The sequence below is a fragment of the Rhinoraja longicauda genome, chromosome 2 (genome assembly GCF_053455715.1).
Source record: "Rhinoraja longicauda isolate Sanriku21f chromosome 2, sRhiLon1.1, whole genome shotgun sequence".
Classification (NCBI taxonomy): domain Eukaryota; kingdom Metazoa; phylum Chordata; class Chondrichthyes; order Rajiformes; family Arhynchobatidae; genus Rhinoraja; species Rhinoraja longicauda.
The window spans coordinates 13,371,864-13,399,120 of NC_135954.1; the positions used below are offsets into that span (position 1 = coordinate 13,371,864).

Genomic DNA, 27,257 nt, shown 5'->3' on the forward strand with positions numbered 1-27,257 from the left:
TCTAAAACACCACGAAAGTAGCACAAATATCGGTGTTTCCGTAAATAATGGTACCAACCTTTGAAAGTTATTCAATCATAATGAAATACCACAGCATTAAAAATGGGCCTAACTATGATCCTTTCGAACTAATTTGTGATCAAAATCGACCAAAATTTGACCAAAATTTAATACTTTCAAAATATGAAGGGACAAAAATGAGAAAAAGAAATTGTTTATAAGACACATTGGACACTAACTGATTTTTAAGCTCCCTTACAAAATGTCGACACCTAACCCACCACGAGGCCTGTAGTTCACACCAGGGTCATTATAATCGCGTTGTTTGAATGAATAAATTTAATTAAAAATAATTGCGACAAGTGCAAAAAAATCCCGTTATTGCGCTTTAAATACCATTGACAATGTTACTCAATGGGAGTGAATACAGAATTGGCAAACTAGATTTTTATTTCATGATTTTAAGTTCTATTCATTATTAAGTATTTCAATGCAAAGCTTAAACACAAAATATAAACAATAAAAAAAGAAACAATAAATATAAAAACGGTTACTCAGCTTTTAATTCACATATTATACGTGTGACCAAATGGACACTGCCACTCACGTTCTGCTGCAAAAACTTGGGACATCAAAAAACCATCGTATCGAGTGATAAATGATAAACAACATAAGCATAATCGGAATTTGTCTTACATAGAGTTATTTAATTGCAAAATTAACAGTCTTTCTGGTATAAATTAGCCTAAGGATTTGATGAAATCCTGCTTGAAAAATGTCACAAAAAAGGCAAGTAAACAGGGACATATAGAAAATAGGTGCAGGAGGAGGCCATTTGGCCCTTCGAACCAGCACCGCCATACATTGTGATCATGGCTGATCATCCACAATCAGTACCTCGTTCCTGCTTTCTCCTCATAGAATATGGATGACTTCCTGACTCTTAAACTCAATACCATGAAAGCAAGGGTAAAGAAAGCATATGCTTTATTTACCACTTTATCTACTTGTTTTGCTACATTCAGGGAGTTATGGACTTAGACCCCAAGATCCCTCTGTACATTAATGTTGTTAATGGTCATGCCATTATGTGTAATACCTCCCACTTGGGCGGATTAAACTTCATCTGGTGTTTCTCTGCCCATTTCTGTAGCTAATCCATATCCCACTGCATCCTTGACAACCTTCCTCACAGTCCCACGACCCCAGTCCTCTTGGTGACATCTGCACAGTTATTAACCAACACATCTACATTTACGTCCATCGACACAAAAAGTTGGAGTAGCTGGAATAGGTGGTGTTTTGGTTCAAGACCCTTCTTTAATAGGTCTGAATAAGGGTTCAGACCTGATAGAGGTTTTTTAAATTTTGAGAGGGACGGACAGAGTTGACGTGGGTAGGCTTTTCCCTTTGAGAGTGGGGAAGATTCCAACAAGGGGACATAGCTTCAGAATTGAGGGACAAAAGTTTAGGGGTAACATGAGGGGTAACTTCTTTACTCAGAGGGTGGTGGCTGTATGGAATGGGCTTCCGGTGGAAGTGGTGGAGGCTGGCTCGATTTTTATTATTTAAGAGTAAATTGGATAGGTATATGGATAAGAGGGGATTGGAGGGTTATGGTCTGAGTGCAGGTAGATGAGACTAGGTCAGGGAGAGTGGTCGGCGTGGACTGGTAGGGCCGAACAGGCCTGTTTCCATGCTGTAGTTGTTATATGGTTATAACCATATAACCCATAAGGGTCTCGGCCTGAAACGTCACCTAATCTTTTTCTCCAGAAATGCTGAATGACCCGCTGTGTTACTCCAGCTTTTTGTGTTTATCTTTGATTTAAACCAGCATCTGCAGTTCCTTCCTATACATTTACATCCAAGTCTTTTATTTATATCACAAACGGTAACAATAGAGCTACTGCCTTATAGTGCCAGAGACCCGGGTTCGATCATGACTACAGGTTGACCTGCGTGGGTTTTCTCCAGCATCCTCCTACACTCCGAAGACGGGTATAATTGGCTTGGTAGAACTGTAAATTGTCCCTAGGGTGTGTAGGATAGTGTTAGTGTGCTGGTCAGCATGGACTCTGGGCCGAATGGCCTGTTTCTGCACCGTATCTCCAAAGCTAAAAACTAAGCAGAGGTCCATGCACAGATCTCTGGAGCTCCATTGGTCACAGACCTCCAGCCAGAATATTGTCTGTCCACCACAACACTCTGGCTGCTATTAGTAAGCCAGTTCTGAATCTGTACGACCAAATCACTGTTAATCATGTGCATCTTAATGCATCTGCCTATTATGAGGGACTTTATTTAATGCCTTACTAAAATCCATGTGGACAACATCCACCTTCGTTAATCACCTTTGTCACTGCCTCAAAAACAACTCGATCAACTTAGTTAGTCAGGACCTGCCATGTATAAAGCCATGCTGACTGACCCAAATTAACTCATTCTCTCCCAAATGGAAGTAAATCCTATGCTGAAGAATTCTGTCCAATAGCTTGCCTGCCATTGATTTGAGGCACACTGGCCTAGAATGTCCTGAATTCACTCTACTTCCCTTCTTAAATAAAGGATCAATATTAACTACTCTCCAGTCCTCCAGGACCTTGCCTGTGGCTAGAAAGGTGCAAAGATCTTAGTCAAGGTTTATACAATCTTATCTCTTGCCTCTCAATAACCTGGGATAAATCCCATCAGGCCCTGTGGATTTATCCACCTTGAGGCTCCAGCCCAAAAACCATCTCAAACTGCCCTTGCATGTTCATTTTCACCACACGAATCTCGCTGTCCTCCATGCTTTTCTCCATGGTGAAAACCGATGCAAAGTACCTTGCCTACATCTCCTTAGTCTAAACACAAATTCCCTCCTTTATCCTTGAGCTGTCCTACCTTCTCCCTGTTTACCCTCTTGTTTATAATATTGGCATTAAAACCTTTGGAATTGACTTTAATCCGAATCACCAAGGCCATTTTGTAGTCCCTTTTGGGCTTTCTAATCGCCCTTCCAATATTTAAAAGACCTTTAGCCACATATGTGGGATGGAAAGGTTTAGAGGGATATGGGCCACGTGTTGGCAAATGAGACTAGTTGCAAGAGGTATCTTGGTTGGCATGGATGAGGTGGGCCGAAAAACCTGTTTGTCTAATATTTCTCTGTAAAGTTATCTTTCACATACAGAGGGATCCTCTTGCAGCTTTTATTATTGGACAGAATAAATGAAAAGCTTGTCATTTGAAGAACTCAATATTTGAAGAGCTTGGTAATTACACATGTTGTGACTAAGTAAAAATTCCTCTCCTGATTTTTCACAACGCAAATAAACTGCTGTAAACTAAGTTAATTTGTCTATTTCTAACTACTTAAAGTCAAAATTATATCCAGATCTAACTTATTCTGTCCTGTTCCTTCAAATCATTGGCACCAAACCTTTCTCAGACTTTGTTTTCCTCTCATGAAAACATTATTTATTTTTATGCTTTAGTAATCACTTTCTTGCTGTGTGGTGAGTCTATCATGGAAACCAAGTGAATGCAATCCATTTCACTTGGCTTAAATGGGTGCATGCCAAAGATTCAAGTTATTTTGTTTGTGATAAGGTGTTGGAAAAAGAACGGCAGGCAAGACTCGGGTAAAACTCTGAGCTTATGTAAAGTTTTAAATCTCCATTTATGTTTACTGTTCAATATTGAAAGATTAGGAACTCTGAAACTGTTAATAACATTAACTATAATTTGTATTCATTCATGTCATCACCACAACATTGTACCATGAGTTCTCAAAAAATTGACAAATGCAGTTCATGGTCACATTTAAGTCTAGAAAGGATGTTAAGTGCAGGAAATTAATACTAAATTATTTATATTAAATGTTTCATAAAGTTAAATGTATTGTGCAAAATGGGCTTGCTAGCCTGTGTGTATTTTGCCAAGTATTGTTCAGCAGATATATAAAAAAATAAGGGATTAACCATGATTCCATACGTATAGAAGGGATGCCAGGAGCAATATCAAGGGACACAAACATGGGTTGAAAGAGCTGCAACAGAAGGCTATACGCATGATAAATAGCATGCAATAGTGGGAACTGAATTTGCAAACTATAGATCTGGTCAATGTACTGTAGTCATACCACATTGAGGGAATTAAACTGTTAATTGGAACTAAAGGTTCTAAGAGCTCCATTTCAAAAATGGCAGGGGACAGCACGTGAATAGTAAAGGCAGAGCTAAAGCAGTTGCAACCATGTTCTGTTACAAGTGCCAAGCAAATGATCCATTTCTGCTTCTGTGCGAGTTTTCCATCAGCTCAGAACCAGTCTTCAATTTTATTCCTTCCACATGATATAAATAATTGGTTTGGAGCAATTGATGTAGCAAAACATATGGGTCCAGAGGATCTCTTCAATGTATACCTGTGTGTTCTACCCAAAGTGCAGGCTACAACTTTATTCCTTCAATTGCAGGAGCTGAAGGGTGATCTTATAGAGGTGGCTAAAATCATGAGGGGAATAAATAGGGTGATTGCGCAGTCTTTTACCAGAGTAGGGGAATCAAGAACCAGAGGACATAGGTTTAAGGTGAGAGGGAATAATTTAACAGGAACCCTAAATAGGGCAACTTTTTACTTGAAGGGTAGTGGGTATCTGGAATTTTTTGAGGATGTGACATGTAAAATTGATGAAGGGGAGCCAGTGGATGTAGTGTATCTAGACTTTCAGAAAGTCTTTGATAAGGTCCCACATGGGAGATTGGTGAGCAAAATTAGAGCACATGGTATTGGCGGTGGGGTGTTGACATGGATAGATAATTGGTTGGCAGACAGGAAGCAAAGAGTAGGAGTAAACAAATCCTTTTCAGAATGGCAGGTAGTGGCGAGTGGAGTGCCGCAAGGCTCAGTGTTGGCCGCAACTGTTTACCATATATATTAATGATTTGGATGAAGGAATTAGAAGTAACACTAGCAAGTTTGCAGATGACACAAAGCTGGGTGGTAGTGTGAACTGCGAAGAGGATATTAGAAGGTTGCAGGGTGACCTGGACAGGTTGAGTGAGTGAGCAGATGCATGGCAGATGCAGCTTAATGTAGATAAATGTGAGGTTATCCACTTTGGCGGCAAAAACAAGGAGGCAGATTATTATCTCAATGGTGTCAGGTTAGGTAAGGGGGAAGTGCAGCGAGACCTGGATGTCCTTGTACACCAGTCACTGAAAGTTGGCGTGCAGGTACAGCAGGCAGCGAAGAAAGGTAATGGCATGATGGCCTTCATAACGAGAGGATTTCAGTATGGGAGTAAAGAGGTTCTTCTGCAGTTGTGTTGGGCCCTGGTAAGACCACATCTGGAGTATTGTGTACAGTTTTGGTCTCCTAATTTGAGGAAGGACATCCTTGTAATTGAGGCAGTGCAGCGTAAGTTCACGAGATTGATCCCTGGGATGGCGGGACTGTCATATGAGGGAAAATACTAGGCTTGTATTCACTGGAGTTTAGAAGGATGAGAGGGGATGTTATAGAAACATATAAAATTATAAAAGGACTGGACAAGCAAGATGTAGGAAAAATGTTCCCAATGTTGGGGGGAGTCCAGAACCAGTGGCCACAGTCTAAGAATAAAGGGGAGGCCATTTAAAACTGAGGTGAGAAGAAACTTTTTCACCCAGAGTTGTGAATTTGTGGAATTCTGTGCCACAGTGGGCAGTGGAGGCCAAATTACTGGATGAATTTAAGAGAGAGTTAGATAGAGCTCTGGGGGCTAGTGGAATCAAGGGATATGGGGAGAAGTTGTGGATGATCAGCCATGATCACAATGAATGGCGGTGCTGGCTCGAAGGGCCGAATGGCCTCCTCCTGCACCTATTTTCTATGTTTATCCCATCACAAACATTCTTTCATTTCACCCATTCTCTTAGCAGCTTAAAACACACTTGTTTCCTTACTTTTCCAGTTCATATCAAGAGTTATTGACATGAAATGTTGACTCTGTTTCCTTTCCTGAGAATACTTGTGCAATCTGTTAACTGGTTCCTGCATTTTTCTGTTTTTGTTTTGGATTACCAGAATCTCAGCAGTCTTTTACTCCAAATGCTTTATATTGATGACAGTTTCTCCAGAGTTGATTGCAGTGGGCCTGTGGCATGCTCTGTAAGCAAGAGAAGAAAGCCCAATGGTAAGGTCAAAAAGGCAGAGCACTGTAGAAGAATAGATTTTAAAAGCTGGGAGCAACACTCCTCTTTCTTGCTCTTTGAAAAGTGATAAATCTGGCACCAAGATTTTTCTGAAGGCAGAGATGTCGGATGAATGACAGATTTTTACAGACTGCGCTTGAACCTTGCACCTGCACCTCGACTGTTCTGCCTAAATAGGTGAATAGTTAGCACCCTGAACTAGATGTCTCCTGGATTATTTCAGGTGGGAATGGCAGATGTGTGCTATATTTTACATTGCCAGAATACTGGTGCACTTTGGATGCCACAAATTCTCTGCTTCCAAGGAGAGTGAAATTGATTCTTTATTGAGTCATAGAAACATAGAAAATAGGTGCAGGAGTAGGCCATTCGGCCCTTCGAGCCTGCACCGCCATTCAATATGATCATGGCTGATCATCCAGCTTAGTAGCCTGTACCTGCCTTCTCTCCATACCCCCTGATCCCTTTAGCAAAAAGGGCCACATCTAACTCCCTCTTAAATATAGCCAATGAACTGGCCTCAACTACCTTCTGTGGCAGAGAATGCCACAGACTCACCACTCTCTGTGTGAAGAAATGTTTTCTCATCTCGGTCCTAAAAGACTTCCCCCTTATCCTTAAGCTGTGACCCCTGGTTCTGGACTCCCCCAACATCGGGAACAATCTTCCCGCATCTAGCCTCTCCAACCCCTTAAGAATTTTGTATGTTTCTATAAGATCCCCCCTCAGTCTTCTAAATTCCAGCGAGTACAAGCCCAGTCTATCCAGTCTTTCCTCATATGAAAGTCCCGCCATCCCAGGGATCAATCTGGTGAACCTTCTCTGTACTCCCTCTAAGGCAAGAACGTCTTTCCTCAGGTTAGGAGACCAAAACTGCACACAATACTCCAGGTGCGGTCTCACCAAGGCCCTGTACAACTGCAGCAGAACCTCCCTGCTCCTAAACTCAAATCCTCTTGCTATGAATGCCAACATACCATTCGCTTTCTTCACTGCCTGCTGCACCTGCATGCTTGCTTTCAATGACTGGTGCACCATGACACCCAGGTCACGTTGCATCTCCTCTTCTCCCAATCGGTCACCATTCAGGTAATACTCTGCTTTCCTGTTCTTGCCGCCAAAGTGGATAACCTCACATTTATCCACATTATATTGCATCTGCCATGCATTTGCCCACTCGCCTAATCTATCCAAGTCACTCTGCAGCCTCCTAGCATCCTCCTCGCAGCTAACACTGCCACCCAGCTTCGTGTCATCCGCAAACTTAGAGATGTTGCATTCAATTCCCTCGTCCAAATCATTAATATACACTGTAAATAACTGGGGTCCCAGCACTGAGCCTTGCGGTACCCCACTAGTCACTGCCTGCCATTCCGAAAAGGACCCGTTTATTCCTACTCTTTGCTTCCTGTCCGCCAACCAATTTTCTATCCACCTCAACACTGAACCCTCAATACCGTGCGCTTTAAGTTTGTACACCAATCTCCTATGTGGGACCTTGTCGAAGGCCTTCTGAAAGTCCAGATATAACACATCGACTGGTTCTCGAAAAATTCTATAAGATTCGTCAGATATGATTTGCCTTTGGTAAATCCATGCTGACTTTGTCTGATGATTTCACATCTTTAATAACTGACTAGCATTTTCCCCACTACCGATGTTAGGCTAACTGGTCTATAATACCCCGTTTTCTCTCTCCCTCCCTTTTTAAAAAGTGGGGTTACATTAGCTACCCTCCAGTCCTCAGGAACTACTCCAGAATCTAAAGAGCTTTGAAAAATTATCACTAATGCATCCACTATTTCTGAGGCTACTTCCTTAAGCACTCTGGGATGCAGCCTATCTGGCCCTGGGGATTTACCTGCCTTTAATCCATTTAATTTACCTAACACCACTTCCCGACTAACCTGGATTTCCCTCAGTTCCTCCATCTCATTAGACCCCCGGTCCCCCGCTATTTCCGGCAGACGGTTTATGTCTTCCTTAGTGAAGACAGAACCAAAGTATTTGTTCAATTGGTCTGCCATCTCCTTGTTCCCTATGATCAATTCACCTGTTTCTGACTGCAAGGGACCTACATTTGTCTTAACTAATCTTTTTCTCTTGACATATCTATAAAAGCCTTTGCAGTCAGTTTTTATGTTCCTTGCCAGTTTTCCCTCATAATCTATTTTCCCTTTCCTAATTAAGCCCTTTGTCCTCCTCTGCTGGACTCTGAATTTCTCCCAGTCCTCTGGTATGCTACTTTTTCTGGCTAATCTGTATGCTTCATCTTTTGTTTTAATACTATCCTTGATTTCCCTTGTTAGCCACTATCTTTCCTGGTTTGTTCTTTTGCCAAACTGGGATGAACACTTGTTGTAGTTTATCCATGCAACCTTTAAATGCCTTCCATTGCATGTCCACCGTCAACCCTTTCAGCATCAATCGCCAGTCTATCTTGGACAATTCACGCCTCATACCCTCAAAGTTACCTTTCTTTAAGTTCAGAACACTTGTTTCTGTATCAACTTTGTCACTCTCCATCCTAATGAAGAACTCTACCATCTGTGGTGGGAAAATTAATGGAAAAGATACTTAGGGACAATATATATAATTAACTAACGGTTGACAATTGTATGTCAGGTTGGAGGCCAGTGTCTAGTGGAGTGCCCCAAGGATCTGTGTTGGGTCCACTGTTGTTTGTCATTTACATTAATGATCTGGATGATGGTGTGGCAAATTGGATTAGTAAATATGCAGATGATACTAAGATAGGTGGAGTAGTTGATAGTGAGGTAGATTTTCAAAGTCTACAGAGAGACTTGGGCCTTTTGGAAGGGTGGGCTGAAAGATGGCAGATGGAGTTTAATGCTGATAAGTGTGAGGTGCTGCATTTTGGTAGGACAAATCAAAATAGGACGTACAGGGTAAATGGTAGGGAATTGAGGAATGCAGTGGAACAGAGGGATCTGGGAATAACTGTGCATTGTTCCCTGAAGGTGGAATCTCATGTGGATAGGGTGGTGAAGAAGGCGTTTGGTATGCTTGCCTTTATAAATCAGAGCATCGAGTATAGAAGTTGGGATGTAATGTTGAAATTGTACAGGGCATTGGTGAGGCCGAATCTGGAGTATGGTGTGCAGTTCTGGTCGCCAAATTATAGGAAGGATGTCGACAAAATGGAGAGGGTACAGAGGAGATTTACTAGAATGTTGCCTGGGTTTCAGCACTTAGGCTACAGAGAGAGGTTGAACAGGTTGGGTCTTTATTCTTTGGAGCGTAGAAGGTTGAGGGGGGACTTGATAGAGGTTTTTAAAATTTTGAGAGGGACGGACAGAGTTGACGTGGGTAGGCTTTTCCCTTTGAGAGTGGGGAAGATTCCAACAAGGGGACATAGCTTCAGAATTGAGGGACAAAGGTTTAGGGGTAACATGAGGGGGAACTTCTTTACTCAGAGGGTTGTGGCTGTATGGAATGGGCTTCCGGAGGAAGTGGTGGAGGCTGGCTCGATTTTATTATTTAAGAGTAAATTGGATAGGTATATGGATAGGAGGGGATTGGAGGGTTATGGTCTGAGTGCAGGTAGATGAGACTAGGTCAGGGAGAATGGTCGGCGTGGACTGGTAGGGCCGGACAGGCCTGTTTCCATGCTGTAGTTGTTATATGTTATTATATTATGATCACTCTTGCCCAAGGGGCCTCGCACAACAAGACTGCTAACTAACCCTTCCTCATTACTCAATACCCAGTCTAGAATGGCCTGTTCTCTCGTTGGTTCCTCGACATGTTGGTTTAGAAAACCATCTCTCAAACATTCCAAGAAATCCTCTTCCTCAGCACCCCTGCCAGTTTGGTTCACCCAATCTATATGTAGATTGAAGTCACCCATTATAACTGCTGCACCTTTAGTGCACGCATTTCTAATTTCCTGCTTGATACCATCCCCAACCTCACTACTGCTGTTAGGTGGCCTGTACACAACTCCCACTAGCGTTTTCTGCCCCTTAGTGTTTCGTAGCTCTACCCATATCGATTCCACTTCCTCCAAGCTAATGTCCTTCCTTTCCACTGCTTTAATCTCCTCTCTAACCAGTAACGCTACCCCACCTCCTTTTCCTTTCTGTCTATCCCGCCTGAATATAGAATATCCCTGGATGTTGAGCTCCCAGCCTTGGTCACCCTGGAGCCATGTCTCCGTAATCCCAACTATATCATAATCATTAATAACTATCTCCACATTTAATTCATCCACCTTATTACGTATACTCCTTGCATTGAGACACAAAGCCTTCAGGCTTGTTTTTACAACTCTCTTACCCCTTATACAATTATGTTGAAAAGTGGCCCTTTTTGATTTTTGCCCTGGATTTGTCTGCCTGCCACTTTTACTTTTCACCTTGCTACCTGTTGCTTCTACCCTCATTTTACACCCCTCTGTCTCTCTGCTCCTGCTCCCATCCCCCTGCCACATTAGTTTAAATCCTCCCCGACAGCACTAGCAAACACTCCCTCTAGGACATTGGTTCCATTCCAGCTCAGGTGCAGACCGTCCTGTTTGTACTGGTCCCACACCTCCCAGAACTGGTTCCAATGTCCTAAAAATTTGAATCCCTCCCCCTTGCACCATTTTTCAAGCCACGTATTCATCTGAAATATCCTCCTATTCCTACTCTGACTAGCACGTGGCACTGGTAGTAATCCAGAGAGTCCTGCGAGCCAGGGGAATTACAATTTACTTGAAGGGATTAATGGACTGCAGTCATGGCATTCTGGGCTTCACAAATAAACCTGGTTTTGTTATGAATCACAAGGGCTGCTGGGTTCCACAAATAAACCTGAACTCCTTATAAATCATAAGGGCTGACTGAATGTATAGCTACTCTGTGACCTTTTGCAAATAGCTCTTTTTGTTGAGTGCTATATTGCCACAAAGCTTACAAGATTGATCTGGATTGGGCTGGAACTGAGCTATTGCCCAGAATTGCCAATTAGAATCTCCGCACTCCCTGATTAGATGCAGAGAGCCATTGTTATGGCCCCTATCAAGCTGGCATGTAGAGATCTGAGTGACAAATAGACTTTGGACTTTATAATCAATTTAGAGCACACCTGGCAGTCAAATGGAAGACAAAAAAACTTTAGCTTTTGTTACACGGGTGGTTTTAAACTAAATAGGGGGGGAGGGTGGGTGTCGAATGGGATAGTCAAGGATGGAGTTAAAGGGAAAGAGAGTAAAGGGATAGTTAATGACCCCAGAATTAACGGGAACGAAAGCTCACAAAGGGATAGGAGAGTATGGCCAAGTGTAATAGGGATCGATGTGAAGGGTGAGATGAATAAGGAATTAAAAGTACTGTATATGAATGCGCGAAGTATAAGAAGTAAAGTAGATGAGCTTGAGGCTCAGTTAGAGGTTGGTAGATAAGACATCATGGGGATTACAGAGACATGGCTGCAGGAGGATCTGGCCTGGGAACTTAATATTCAGGGTTATACATCCTATAGAAAGGACAGGCAGGTGGGCAGAGGCGGTGGGGTAGCTCTGCTGTTGAGGGACGAAATTCAGTCCCTTGCGAGGGGCGACATAGGGACTGACGAGGTAGAGTCACTGGATTGAATTGAGGAATTGTAAAGGCAAGAAGCCATTAATTGGTGTTATCTACAGACTCCCAAGTAGTAGCCTGGATGTAGGGTGTAAGTTGCAGCAGGAGTTTAAACTGGCATGTAAGAAAGGTAATGCCACTGTGGTGATGGGGGATTTCAATATGCAGGTAGACTGGGAAAATCAGGTTGGTTCTGGACCCCAAGAAAGAGAGTTTGTAGAGTGCCTCCGAGATGGATTCTTAGAGCAGCTTGTAATGGAGCCTACCAGAGAAAAGGCAATTCTAGATTTAGTGTTGTCCAATGAGCCAGATTTGATAAGAGAACTCGAGGTAAAGGAACCGCTTGGAGGTAGTGATCATAATATGATTAGTTTTAATCTGCAATTTGAGAAGGAGAAGGTTAAATCGGAGGTGTCAGTGTTGCAGTTGAACAAAGGGGACAATGAAGGCATGAGAGAGGAGCTGGCCAAGGTAGACTGGAAAGGGATCCTAGCAGGAATAACGGTGGAACAGCAATGGCAGGAATTTCTGGGCATAATCCGGAAGAGGCAGGATAATTTCATTCCAAAATGGAAGAAAGATTCCAAGGAGTAGGAGGCAACCGTGGCTGACAAGGGAAGTTAGGGATGGATTAAAACTAAAAGAAAAGATGTATAACACAGCAAAGAGTAGCCGGAAGCCAGAGGATTGGGAAACTTTCTTAGGACAACAGAAGGTAACAAAACGGTCAATACGGACTGAAAAGATGAAGTACGAGGGGAAGCTGGCCAAGAATATAAAGAAGGGCAGTAAAAGCTTCTTTAGATATGTTAAGAGAAAAAGAGTAGCAAAGTCAAATGTGGGTCCCTTGAAGGCAGACAAGGGTGAAATTATTATGGGTAACAAGGAAATGGCAGAAGAGTTGAACAGGTAATTTGGATCTGTCTTCACTAAGGAAGACAAACAATCTCCCAGACGTACTAGATGACAGAGGATCTAGGGGGGTAGAGGAACTGAAAGAAATTTTCATTAGGCGAGAAATAATATTGGGTAGACTAATGGGACTGAAGGATGATAAATCCCCTGGGCCTGATGGTCTGCATCCCAGGGTCCTCAGGGAGGTGGTTCTAGAAATAGTGGACGCATTGGTGATCATTTTCCAATGTTCAATAGATTCAGGATCAGTTCCTGTGGATTGGATAATAGCTAATGTTATCCCACTTTTCAAGAAAGGAGCGAGAGAGAAAAGGGGGAATTGCAGACCAGTTAGCCTGACTTTGGTAGTGGGAAAGATGCTGGAGTCAATTATTAAAGAGGTAATAATGGTGCATTTGGATAGCAGTAAAAGGATGTCCAAGTCAGCATGGATTTATGAAAGGGAAATCATGCTTGACAAATGTTCTGGAATTTTTTGAGGATGTGACAAGTAAAATGGATGAAGGTGAGCCAGTGGATGTAGTGTATCTAGACTTTCAGAAAGCCTTTGATAAGGTCCACACAGGAGATTGGTGAGCAAAATTAGAGCACATGGTATTGGGGGTAGGGTGTTGACATGGATAGAAAATTGGTTGGCAGATAGGAAGCAAAGAGTAGGAGTAAACGGGTCCTTTTCGGAATGGCAGGCAGTGGCGAGTGGAGGGCCGCAAGGCTCGGTGTTGGGGCTGCAACTGTTTACCATATATATTAATGATTTGGAAGAGGGAATTAGAAGCAACACTAGCAATTTTGCGGATGACACAAAGCTGGGTGGCAATGTAAACTGTAAAGAGGATGTTAGGAGGTTGCAGGCTGACCTAGACTGGTTGAGTGAGTGGGCAGATGCAGTATAATATAGATAAATGTGAGGTTATCCAGTTTGGTGGCAAAAACAAGGAGGCAGATTATTATCTCAATAGTGTTAGGTTAGGTAAGGGGGAGGTGCAGCGAGACCTGGGTGTCCTTGTACACCAGTCATTGAAAGTTGGCGTGCAGGTACAGCAGGCAGTGAAGAAAGCTAATGGCATGTTACCCTTCATGACAAGAGGATTTCAGTATAGGAGTAAAGATGTTCTTCTGCAGTTGTATAGGGCCCTGGTCAGACCACATCTGGATTATTGTGTACAGTTTTGGTCACCTAATTTGAGAAAGGACATCCTTGTAATTGAGGCAGTGCAGCGTAGATTCACGAGATTGATCCCTGGATGGCGGGACTGTCATATGAGGAAAGATTGAAAAGACTAGGCTTGTATTCACTGGAGTTTAGAAGGATGAGAGGGGATCTTATAGAAACATATACAATTATAAAAGGACTGGACAAGCTAGATGCAATAAAAATGTTCCCAATGATGGGTAAGTCCAGAACCACGGGCCACAGTTAGAATAAAGGGGAGGTCATTTAAAACTGAGGTGAGAAGATGCTATGAGGTTGCAGGGTGACTTGGACAGGTTGTGTGAGTGGGCGGATGCATGGCAGATGCAGTTTAATGTGGATAAGTGTGAGGTTATCCACTTTGGTGGTAAGAATAGGAAGGCAGAGTATTATCTGAATAGTGTCATGTTAGGAAAAGGGGACGTACAACGAGATCTGGGTGTCCTAGTGCATCAGTTACTGAAAGGAAGCAAGCAGGTACAGCAGGCAGTGAAGAAAGCCAATGGAATGTTGGCCTTCATAACAAGAGGAGTTGAGTATAGGAGCAAAGAGGTCCTTCTGCAGTTGTACAGGGCCCTAGTGAGACCGCACCTGGAGTACTGTGTGCAGTTTTGGTCTCCGAATTTGAGGAAGGATATTCTTGCTATTGAGGGCGTGCAGCGTAGGTTTACTAGGTTAATTCCCGGAATGGCGGGACTGTCATATGTTCTAAAATTTAAATCTAAAAGACTGGAGCGACTAGGCTTGTATACACTGGAATTTAGAAGGATGAGAGGAGATCTTATCGAAGCGTATAAGATTATTAAGGGGTTGGACACGTTAGAGGCAGGAAACATGTTCCCAATGTTGGGGGACTCCAGATCAAGGGGCCACAGTTTAAGAATAAGGGGTAGGCCATTTAGAACTGAGATGAGGAAAAACCTTTTCAGTCGGAGAGTTGCGAATCTGTGGAATTCTCTGCCTCGGAAGGCAGTGGAGGCCAATTCTCTGAATGCATTCAAGAGAGAGCGAGATAGAGCTCTTAAGGATAGCGGAGTCGGGGGGTATGGGGAGAAGGCAGGAACGGGATACTAATTGAGAATGATCAGCCATGATCACTTTGAATGGCGGTGCTGGTTCGAAGGGCCGAATGGCCTCCTCCTGCATCTATTGTCTATTGTCTGTTGTCTTTAGCCTTTGTCTAACTATTTGCCTATTAAAAAGCCCCCCTCACCTGTTTCCACCTATCACTGCAGGTATTGTCCTGCCCCTCCTCTCTTCCATCTTTCTCCCTGTTCACCGCAATCAGTCTAAGAAGGGTCTCTAACTAAAATGTCGCCTATCCATGTTCACGATAGATGCTGAGTCACTCCAACACTTTGTATCTTTTTCTGTATTAACTGCATCGCTAAGCACTTACACTATAGCTCTCTATGCCTAAGCAATTCAAGTCTTCATGTAGGCACTTAATCCAGGAACAGCTTCTTCCCTAATTTATGAGACTGATAAATAATCCTCTTATAAACTATGGTGTAATCCGGATCTTCCAGCTGACCTCATTGCAGATCATGGGCTTTATGTTCGGTACCGAAAATGCTGTGATGTGGCAACAGTAGATTCGACACTCTGGTATTTTTCTTTTTGCACGACCTGCTTTACTTGTAAATGGCGTGATTCTACTCGTGTATGGTAGATTTGACTGACAATAAAACTTTTCACTGTATCTTGGAACATGTGATAATAATAAACCATTACCAATACCAAAAATGCCATTACCAACTGCAGTCAAAGATTCAGCTTCAACTACTCTCACAGGCTATGCATTTCAAGTACCTAACACAATTTATTTCTGCTTCTCAGAATAGGCACTATGCTGGAGGTCTAGGCCAGGTGAATACCAGGGGTGAGGAGTTGGTGCAGAGGACATGAGTTCAGGTTTTTGGATCATTGGGATCCCTTCTGGGGCAGAGGTGATGTACAAGAGACATGGGTTGCACCTGAACTGGAGGGAGACCAATGTCTTGGCAGTGAGATTTGCTTGTGGTACTCAGGAGGGTTTAAATAATATTGGCAGGGGAAGGGTCCCAGTGAGCAGAATGAAGGCAAATGTGAGGGCCCCAGAGTAGAGAGAAACACCGGGCAGAAAGAAGGCAGAAGAGAGGTTGGTGTCAAATACTGTGGGCAGAGTAAGCAGGTGCACACACAGTAAAGAGAGCAGAAAGACCAGTGATTTAGATTATTTATTTTAATGCTGGAGACGTAACAGATAAACTGGATGAACTCGGGGCATGGATTAGCTCAGGGGACTGGGATATTATAGCCATAATTGAACCATAGCTGAGAGAAGGGCAGAATTGGCAAGCTCAATATTTCAGAGGAAAGATGGTTCAGGCTTGATAGAGATGCAGATAAGAGACGGGGGGGAGTTGCCTTTTTGATTTAGGGAAGATGTAACTACAGTGCTTGGAGAAGATATTCTTGGGGAATTGTCCAGTGCGGCTGTATGGATAGAACATAGCAATAGGAGAGGATTGATCACTGTGGGACTGTATTTATGGGTCCCCCAATAGTTAGCATCAATCAGAGGAGCAGATGTTTGGGGAGATTGCAGATAACACAGTAATAGGGTAGTATTAGTGAGAGACATTTAACTTCCTTTATATTGATTGGGTCTCCCACAGTGTAAAGGGTTTTGTTGGGTTGGAATTTGTTAAATGTTTCCAAGAATAATGTTTCCATTTGATTGATCCTTAATCAATCTATAGAGGGCGCTACTAGAAAGAAAACATTACTGGGCCATCTCTGAGGGAACAAAGTTGGGATTGACTGAAGTGTCAGTGGGGAACATTGGGGACCGGTGACCAGAATTCTATTAGTTTTAAGGTAGTTATTGGAAAAGAATGGTACTGGCCCAAATGTTAAGGTCCCAAATCGGAATAAGACTGGCGTTTCAGGCATTAACCAGGAACTTGCATAGAAACATAGAAAAATAGGTGCAGGAGTAGGCCATTCGGCTCTTCGAGCTAGCACCGCCATTCAATGTGATCATGGCTGATCATCTAAAATCAGTACCCTGTTCCTGCTGTTTCCCCATATCCCTTGATTCCTTTAGCCCTAACTTGGAGACGGGGGGAATCTATTTGCAGGTAAGGAGATGATGGCAAGTGGGATTCGTTGCAAGAGTACAGGTGCAGCAGGTACCTGTTGGGGTGAAGAGTGAAACTGGAAAGTTTAGGGAACCATGGTTGATGAGAGCAGACTTCCCAACCCTTCCAAATTTGGCGGAAAGTTTCCGCTTTCTTATTTCATTTCCGCCATTGTGATTTTGCCTCACATTTTTCCGCAAAACACATGCTTCACCGCTTGCCCTGCCCCGCCGCTCGCCTTGCCTCTGGTCTCGCCTTGCCTCTGGTCTCGCCTCGCCGCTGACCTGACCTCACCTCGCCGCTGGCCCGGCTTCACCTTGCCTCTCGCCGCTGGCCCGACCTCTCCTCGCCGCTCGCCTCGCTACGGAGCGTGAGGCCTGTTGAGAGGGGATGGGGGGGGGGGGGAGATTGGGGTGTGGGGGAGGGAGACAGGAGAGCGGAGGGGAGAGTGGAGGGGAGAGTGGGGGTCGGGGGGGTGGAGGAAGGGAGAGTGGATTTGGGGGGAAAGGGCGGTGGGGGGGTGGGTTAGTGGGGGGGGGGGACATGGACCGTTATGATTTGCTGTTGAAGACCACTGGAGGAAGTATGTCTTCAATTAAACTAGGTATGTGCAGTTTTAAATGAAACTCTTCATAACTTAGTCATGCATTTTATGACCATTGTTCTTTTATTCAATACCAGGAGAATTGGGATGTGTAAGGAAAAAGCAAAATAGAAAAAACAAAACAAAACAATTTTTTCTTTGTGTTGTAAAAAGTATTTCTGTTTAATAACCTTTCTGTAAATAGCAGAATATACTCATGAAAGGCCTGACATTGTACATGTAGTCAAAGAACTACAGACTGTTGGAAATATTAGTAGTTTTTCACACTTGAATGTAGCGCAACGCGTTCGCGCATTTGGCGTGCATACCTTTTTTTGCTGAAAAGTTGCATTACGCACCATATGAATTTTGATGTAAAATTCTGGATTTTTGGACATCAAAATTCTGGATTTTTGGACATCAAAATTCTGGATTTTTGGACATCAAAATTCTGGATTTTTGGACATCAAAATTCTGAATTTGTAAAATCAAATGTTGGGAGGTCTGGTCAGGAAAAGGGAGGCATACATCAGCAATTGGGTTCAAGAGAATCCCTCCAAGTAAAAGTATTAGGAGTATACTTATGGCAACAAAAAAGGCAAAAAGAGTATGTGAAATGAAGCTGGTAGGTAAGGGAAAGGGAAAGCCCAATAGATTCTTTTGGTGTATGAAGACTAAAGGGATAACGAGGGAAAGAATTGATCTCCTTAATGATCAGCATGGCTGTTTTTGTGTCGGGCCAGAAGAGATGGAGGAGATATTAAATGAATACTTCTCATTTGTTTTTATTGGGAAGATCATGGAAGCTGAGGAATTGAGGCATAGGAGTATGAGGTCTTAGATCATATATAAATGACCAAAGAGGTGAGATTGGTGGTTTTAAAGCACATTAGCTGCAGTCTTATATCTGTCGTTCAACCCCTCAATACTCAGTTACAAATTTTGAGCAAGAAAGAAATCACTGGAGGAATCCACTGGGTCAAGTAGCGTCGGTGGAGGGAAATGGACAATTCGTATTTTGGGTGGAACCCTTGTTCAAAGTGATGGCTGGATGAAGGGTCCTGTCCCAAAATATGAATTGTCCATTTCCCTCCACATATAGGGCTGACCCACTGATTTCCTCCAGCAGTTTGATTTTGGTAAAGATTCCTTCCAGTCTCTTATCACTACATATCTTTCCCCTTCCATGGCATTTAGCTATGGAAAATTGAACCATATTAAACTTTGGTAATTAGTCAAGAAAATTTATTTCCATTTGTCAAAAAGCATGATGTAGACAATGAAGGTCTATGTGTGGTTTAGTTAGATAATAAACAAAGACTTGGAAATAATGTGAATGGTATCCTAAACCTTCTGAATTCGAGAGGTTTCCTTCTGAAATTTATTTTGACAGGATTGCCACAGGAATTGTCTTCTCTCAAAAATGTGGCAATACTTTAAAGCATTGATGAATTTGAGAGAGCAGTTTATCATAATTACTCAGTTACTAGTTATAAACTAGCAAAAGGAAGAAAGCAGTTGGAAAAACAAGCAAGTCAGGCAGCATCTGTGAAATTGCAAGATAATGCAGAGAATTGTGGAAACACCCCAGACCATCATGCAAACCAATCTCCCTTGCTACCTGCACCCTCGCAGAACTGATGGCATTCATTTAGTTCACTGCCAATTTCCATTCTGCACTCAAATTCATTTGGACCATCTTCGACACTTTCCTCCCCTTTCTTAATCCCATTGTCTCCATCAAAGGTGAAAGACTATCAACTGACGTCTATTATAAACCTACTGACTCCCACAACTATCTAGACTATACATCTTCCCACCCTGCTTCCTGCAAAGACTCTATCTCCTACTCCCAATTCCTCCGACTACACCACATCCGAGCCCAAGATGAGGTGTTCCATACCAGGACATCCGAGATATCCTCGTTCTTTAGCGAACGCGTTCCCCTCTTCTATCATAGATGAGGCCCTCGCTCGTGTCTCCTTGGTACCCCGCAGTAATGCTCTTGCTCCCCCTCCCCTTAGTCACAACAGAGATAGAGTCGCCTTAGACCTTACTTTTCACCCCATCAGCTGTCGCATACTAAACAATCCTCCGATATTTTCGACACCTCCAACGGGATCCCACTACTTGTCACATCTTCCCATCTCCACCCCTTTCCGCAGAGACTGTTCTCTCTGCAACTCCCTGGTTAACTCATCCCTTCCCACCATGATTTTGTTTTCCTAAACATGTCTGTGTGCTAATATGTAAATTCAGCTATTTTTAAACCTTTCTTTCGAGAGAGGATTTGTATAAATAAGTAGCAAGCTAAAGCTCTTTAGGCTTGGATTTGCAAAGGATCTCAGATGAAGAATGCCTATTCAGCTACTCCATTGTTTTTTTCATGCCTGGACAACCTGCTTAAGGTTATAGGGGCAAGTAGGTGGCAACCAGTTTCTTCCCAACTGTTATCAGGCAACTGAAGCATTCTATCACTAAATAGAGAGCGGTCTTGAGCTACCATCTACCTTATGGGAGATCCTTGAACTATCTTTAATCAAACTTTACTAGACTTTATCTTGCACTAATCGTTATTCCCTTTATTCTGTTTCTGTACACTGTGGGTGGCTCGATAGATTGTCTTTCTGCTGACTGGACAGCACGCAACAAAAAGCTTTACCTCGATACACGTGATAATAAACTAAACTAAGCTAAAAAAGGCGATTTTTAGTGATGTTTAAAAATGCTAAATAAATGATGACTAGGGAAACCTGAGCCAGCTTAATGAAACTGCTGCCAGTTTTGTCTGCCTGCTATCAGTAAGCTTGTAGTAACAATATCTGTATTTCATATAGGTCTTGGTTTATTATTATCACCTGCAGTGCAAACTTTATTTTAAGTGCTGTCCAGGTAAGTCATCCATTCATGGGTGTGAGATCATGGAGATTGCAGTCATACAGAGGAGTTCATTGCTTTTCCCTTTTACGGCAATGGCTGATCTCATCAAAATAACAAAACTGTGCTGTAGTGTAATTAATTGCTGAAGCGGAATTGATTAATTAATTAATTCCTCTTCCAGTAATATTGTTTTTTAGGGTCATTGAGTGATACAGTGTGGAAACAGGCCCTTCGGCCCAACTTGCCAACACTGGCTACAGTGTCCCAGCTACACTAGTCTCACTTGCCTGGGCTTGGTCCATATTCCTCCAAATCTGTCCTATCCATGTTGAAAGGGAAATTTATTACAAACGGGGGACGTGGAAAACAAAGTAGTGCTTAGAAACTGTCTAATCTTTGATTTTTTTCCCCTTCCGATCCAATTAAAATTTAATTAATTTTCTTTTTATCAGCATCTATGTCCTGAACTAATGAATCCTGAAGATGAGATAACAGATAGCGAAGAGAATGTGGAAGACGATTTGGGAGTCCTGGATGATCAACGGAGTGTCATATTGCACCTCCTTTCTCAACTGAAACTTGGCATGGATCTTACTAGGGTAGGTAATGAAACTCCCCATTTAACTTGTGAAATCAAATGCATTTCATACTGAATTAAGGATTGTGTTAGCTGGTTTGTACTATTGTGGGGGGAAAATAACTACAGAATATGGATGCAAGAAATACCGTACTCAAAGTGTCTGACAACATAAACCACTATATAACCATGTTTGTACATATAGCCAACTTAACATAAAATGTTTTAATTCCTTCCACTTAGTGCTATGAGCTATAAAATTGATTGGTAGCAAAATACATTATGTGTTTTCTTCTTAGGGAAGAGTTATGAATAGTTTTGATGACTGCCAATTTGTTGCAGTGCTTTGGTGACCTGCTCGGACCTCCCAACCCTTCCGAATTTGGCGGAAGGTTTCCGCTTTCTTATTTCATTTCCACCATTCCAATTTTGGCTCACATTTTTCCGCAAAACACATGCCTCGCCGCACGCCCTGCACCTCGCCGCTCACCTTGCCCCGCCCGCCGGTCGCCTGGCCCCGCAGCTCGCCTGGCTTCCTTGCCGCTGGCCTGGCCTCCTTGCCGCTCGCCTGACCTCCTTGCCGCTCGCCGGGCCTGGCTTCGCCGCTCGCCGGGCCTGGCTTCGCCGCACGCCTGGCCTCGCCGCTCGCCGGGCCTGGCCTCGCCGCTCGCCGGGCCTGGCCTCGCCGCTCGCCAGGCCGGGCCTCGCCTCGCCGCTCGCCGGGCCGGGCCTGGCCTCGCCGCTCGCCGCGCCGGGCCTGGCCTCGCCGCTCGCCGGGCCGGGCCTGGCCTCGCCGCTCGCCGGGCCGGGCCTGGCCTCGCCGGGCCGGGCCTGGCCTGGCCTCTCCGGGCCGGGCCTGGCCTGGCCTCTCCGGGCCGGGCCTGGCCTCGCAGCTCGCCTGGCCTGGCCTCGCCGCTCGCCGGGCCTGGCCTCGCCTCGCCGCGTATCGTGAGGCCCCTTGATGTTGAGAGGGGTTGGGGTGGGTAAATGGGGGGGGGGGGGTAGTGGGGGGAGGGGAGTGGAGGTGGGGAGCGGAGGAAGGGTGGGGGGGGGGTGGGGGCGTGGAACAGAGTGGAGGTGGGAGAGGGTGTGGAGGGGAGGGGGGGGAGTGGAGGTGGGGGGTAATGGGGAGGGGTGGGGGTTGAGGGGGTGGGGATAGGGAGGGGAGTGGGGTGAGGAGCGGAATGGGGGTGGGGGGGATGGCGGTGAAGAGTGGGATTGGGGGGATGGCGGAAGGGGGGGTGGGGGAGGGAGGTGGGGGCAGTAGGGGTGGGGAGGGGGGGGTGGGGGGACATGGACCATTGTGATTTGCTGTTGAAGACCACTGGAGCAAGTATGTCTTCAATGAAATTAGGTATGTGTAGTTTTAAATGAAACTCTTTCTTCATAACTTAGTCATACATTTTATGACCATTGTTCTTTTATTCAATACCAGGAGAATTGGGATGTGTAAGGGAAAAGCAAAATAGAAAAAAACAAAACAAAACAATTTTTTCTTTGTGTTGTAAAAAGTTTTTCTGTTCAATAACCTTTCTATAAATAGCAGAATATACTCATGATAGGTCTGACATTGTACATGTAGTCCAAGAACTACAGACTGTTGGAAATAATAGAGCCATTTTTCACACATGAATGTAGCGCAATGCTTATGCGCATTTGGCAGGCATACTTTTTTTTTGCTGCAAAGTTGTATTACGCGCCATATTATAAATTTTGATGTAAAATTCTGAATTTTTGACATCAAAATTATGAATTTGTAAAATCAAATGTTGGGAAGTCTGCCTGCTTATAATACTATGAAGACCTTGTAGTAGAATGTTCTTGTGATTTACTGGCAAACTTACACTGATTTCAGTAATTTCCTGATAATCAGAAAATTAAAATACGTGCTCTAATGCTGTCATATCTCTAGCAGAATTGTTCACTTCCATTTACTACTAGTTCATTGACAGTAGGTCTTTTTGAGAAATATGTTGAGGCCTATAGATGTGCCAGAGATATTAGCATTTTGACGATCTATTTCATCTCCTAAACTGCAGTTGTCATTTAAATTAAATCTGTGGTATTTGAAACAACAATTTTATAAGCACAATTTTATAAATACAAAAAATGTTGGCGAGGAGTTCCAAAAGTATGTAAAAAGGAAATGGAGAAAGCATTATGAAGAGCAGTATGTTTGAGTTTTAAAGTACAAGTAGTTGAAATTCCTAATTTTGCTTTGTGGTTATAAAGTAAGTTTTTTTAAAAATTCCGCGTACATACTTTGTTTTTTGCTCAAGATCCCAGTATTTGCAGTTTCTTGTGTCTCCATGAGAACTTTGCTTCTTGTTCAACTTGGTCAAATGACTTTAATGCATCTATTTGGTTGATGCTGACCAGTTAGATTACTTTATTGTCATGTAGACAATAGACAATAGACAATAGGTGCAGGAGTAGGCCATTCAGCCCTTCGAGCCAGCACCGCCATTCAATGCGATCATGGCTGATCACTCTCAATCAGTACCCCGTTCCTGCCTTCTCCCCATACCCCCTCACTCCACTATCCTTAAGAGCTCTATCCAGCTCTCTCTTGAAAGCATCCAACGAACTGGCCTCCACTGCCTTCTGAGGCAGAGAATTCCACACCTTCACCACTCTCTGACTGAAAAAGTTCTTCCTCATCTCCGTTCTAAATGGCCTACCCCTTATTCTTAAACTGTGGCCCCTTGTTCTGGACTCCCCCAACATTGGGAACATGTTTCCTGCCTCTAATGTGTCCAATCCCCTAATTATCTTATATGTTTCAATAAGATCCCCCCTCATCCTTCTAAATTCCAGTGTATACAAGCCTAATTGCTCCAGCCTTTCAACATACGACAGTCCCGCCATTCCGGGAATTAACCTAGTGAACCTACGCTGCACGCCCTCAATAGCAAGAATATCCTTCCTCAAATTTGGAGACCCGGGTTCAATGAAATTCCTTGTTCTTATGAAATTCACAGAATAAACAGTATGCGAATAGTAATGATAAATAAAATGACAAATGCAAAACAGCAGAATGGTGCAGGATTGTTGGGCAAAATCCAGGTTAAGCAAAAGAGTATTAAAATACAAGAACCTATTAAAATACAATAGCCGAATAACCAAATGAGGTAGAGGTATTAAGAGTATGTGGCAGCAACTCAGGGAATGGGGTGTGAAATAAGTGATTAATTCACAACAAAAATTGGTGCTGGACCAAATAGACCAGACAGCATCTGGGAATGGATAGACGATGAATCGGGTCGAGAATCTTTTTAGGTTTGAAGAAGCTTCCCGACCCGAAACCACCTATCCATTCCTTCCACAGATGCCGCCTGACCTGCTGAGTTACTCCAGCACTTTGTGATTTGCTCAAGATTCCAGTATCTGCAGTTCCTGGTGTCTCTGATTGGTGCAGAGGCCTGATAGCAGGGGTGATTTCAGCAAAATATTCTTCGTCTAGATGTCTGCAAAATATTCTTCAAGTCTAGATGTCTGAACTTTCAAGCTCCTGTATCTTCTCTCTGAAGGGAGAAAGGGGAGTGGCTGGAGTGAAAGCATTAATGATGATACTTCCAGCCTTGCACTTCATGAAGGTGGACTGGGTAGAAGGAAGTGACGAGCCTATGATGGACTGGGCTACGTTCACCACTGCACTGTTACCTGATGTCAAGACACGCATCGAGTATCGTGATTTGTTTATAATGATTTATACTCCTAACAAATGTGTAATTATTAGCATGAAGACCATTTGAGTCTTGATAAAAATATATCTTAAATTCCCACATTTTGTGTCCAGTCAAAAAGAGAAACAACTGGAAAGTGGCTGCACTCAGATGGTGAGAATAATACAGAAGGTTGAGAAGAGGTTTCTACTTATCCAGTACAATACGATCACCGACAATATTATTTAACCTCTGCATTTGTAGTCTCTCTAGTATTACTTAGCTTCAGAACAGAGCAACGTAAAAGGTTTTGCAAAGTATTACAGGCATTGATTTCAGCAAAATATTCTTCAAGGATTTGTATCCTAATCTTTTCAGATTCTGATTTAGTCTATATAAGCCTCCTAGACAATGGATCAGCCTTTTTCATTACATATAATGGGTATGGTTTATTTTCAAGGAGCAAAGGGGTTTTGAAAATGACCACCAGAAAATATACTGAAAAATGGGTCATAAATCGAGGTCAAAAGTTGAATTTGATACAGAGATAATTGAGGTGAGCATTTTGGGAAGACTAACATGGATAGGACCTACACTGTGAATGGTAGGGCTCTATGGAGTGTTGTAGAGCAGTGGGATCTAGAAATGCATGTACATAGTTCCTTCAAAGTGGCACAAACCCCAAAGATGGGGTAGGTAGTCTTGAAAGCCACTTCCTTGAAAGTGGTGTCGCAGGTAGATAGGGTGGTCAAAAAGGCTTTTGGCACGTTGACCTTCATCAGTCAGAGTATTGAGAATAGAAGAGGCCCTCACACGTGTCATCTTGGCACCCCGCAGCTCCGCTCTTGCTCCCCCTCCCCCCCCAGTCGCAACAGGGACAGAGTCCCCGTAGTCCATACCTCTCACCCCATCAGCCGTTGCATACAACACATAATTCTCCGACGTTTTCGCCACCTCCATCGGGATCCCACCAATAGTCACATCTTACCATCTCCACCCCTTTCCGCCTTCCGCAGAGAGCATTCCCTCCACAACTCCCTGGTTAACTCATCCCTTCCCACCCAAACCACCCCCTCCCCAGGTACCTTCCGTACAACAGCAGGAGATGCAACACCTGTCCCTATACCTCCTCCCTCGACACTGTCCAATGACCCCGACAGTCCTTTCAGGTTAGGCAGAAGTTCACTTGCATCTCCTCCAACCTCATTCTTATACCAAACGTCGACTTGGCGATCATTTCACTGAACACATTCGTTCGGACTGCCTAGATCTACCTGACCTCCTGGTTGCCAAACACTTTAAATCTCCTTCCCATTCCCACACTGACCTTTCATTCCTAGGCCACCTCCATTGTCAGTGATGCGAAACGCAAATAGGAGGAACAGCATCTCATATTTCGCTTGGGCAGCTTACAACCTAGTGGTATGAATATTGATTTCACCTTCAAGTGACCTTGCATTCCCTCTCTTTCCATCCCTCCCCCACCCAAATCGCACCAGCTTCTCGCTTTCACCTAGCAAACGGCTAACAATGGCCTGGTTTTATTATTGTTACTTTTTTGCATGTCTTTCATTCATTTGTTCTTATCTCTCTACATTACCGTCTGTATCTCTCATTTCCCTCTCCCCCGACTCTCAGTCTGAAGAAGGGTCTTGACCCGAAAAGTCACACATTCCTTCTCCAGAGATGCTGCCTGCCCTGCTGATTTACTCCAGCACTTTTTTTATCTATCTTTGGTTTAAAGCAGCATCTGCAGTTCCTTCATCCATATTGAGAATGGAGGTTGGGCAGTCATGTTGTGGTTATATAAGACATTGGTGAGGCCATATTTAGAGTATTGTGTTTAGTGCTGGACACCATGTTATACAAAAGGTGTTATCAAGCTGGAAAAGGTACAGAGATTTATGAGGATGTTGCCGGGACTCGAGGCCCTGAGCTTTTGTGAGAGGTTGTGTGAAGAAGGGAACTGCAGGTGCTGGTTTACACCGAAGATTGATACAAAATGCTGGAGTAACTCAGAAGGGACAGGCAGCATCTCTGGATAGAAGGAATGGGTGACGTTTCAGGTCGAGACCCTTCTTAAGACTGAGCTTATGAGGTTACGCAGGCTAGGACTGTATTCCTTGACGAGCAGGAGTATTAGGGGAGATTCTATAGAGATGTACAAAATCATGAGAGGAATAGATTGGGTAGATGCACAGAGTCTCTTGCCCAGAGTAGGGGCATCAAGAACCCGAGGTCATAGGTTTAAGGCGAGAGGTCAAAGATTTAAAAGGAACCTGAGGGGTAACTTTTTCACACATTGGGTGGTGGGTGTATGGAACGTGCTGCCGGAGGAGGTAGTTGAGACAGGTAGTATCACCATGTTTAAGAAACAACTGGACAGGTAGATGGGTAGGACAGGTTTTGAGGGATATGGGCCAAGCGCAGGCAGGTGGAACTAGTGTAAATGGAACATGTTGGTTGATGTGGACAGGTTAGGCACAGGGAATGGAGATATATGGATTATGTGCAGGTAGATAAATTATGGTCTTGGCATTATGCTCTGTACAGATA

General features: G+C 43.6%; 1 protein-coding gene across 1 annotated transcript in view; it reads left to right on the forward strand.

The window, feature by feature from the left end:
• The window catches only part of LOC144602245 (oxysterol-binding protein-related protein 10-like), a 122,160-nt gene that overhangs the window by 67,864 nt on the left and 27,039 nt on the right, over positions 1–27,257 (forward strand). The window contains exon 7 of the mRNA XM_078415106.1: positions 20,912–21,058. Coding sequence (XP_078271232.1) covers positions 20,912–21,058 — 147 coding nt within the window. The remainder of the gene's footprint in view (positions 1–20,911; positions 21,059–27,257) is intronic.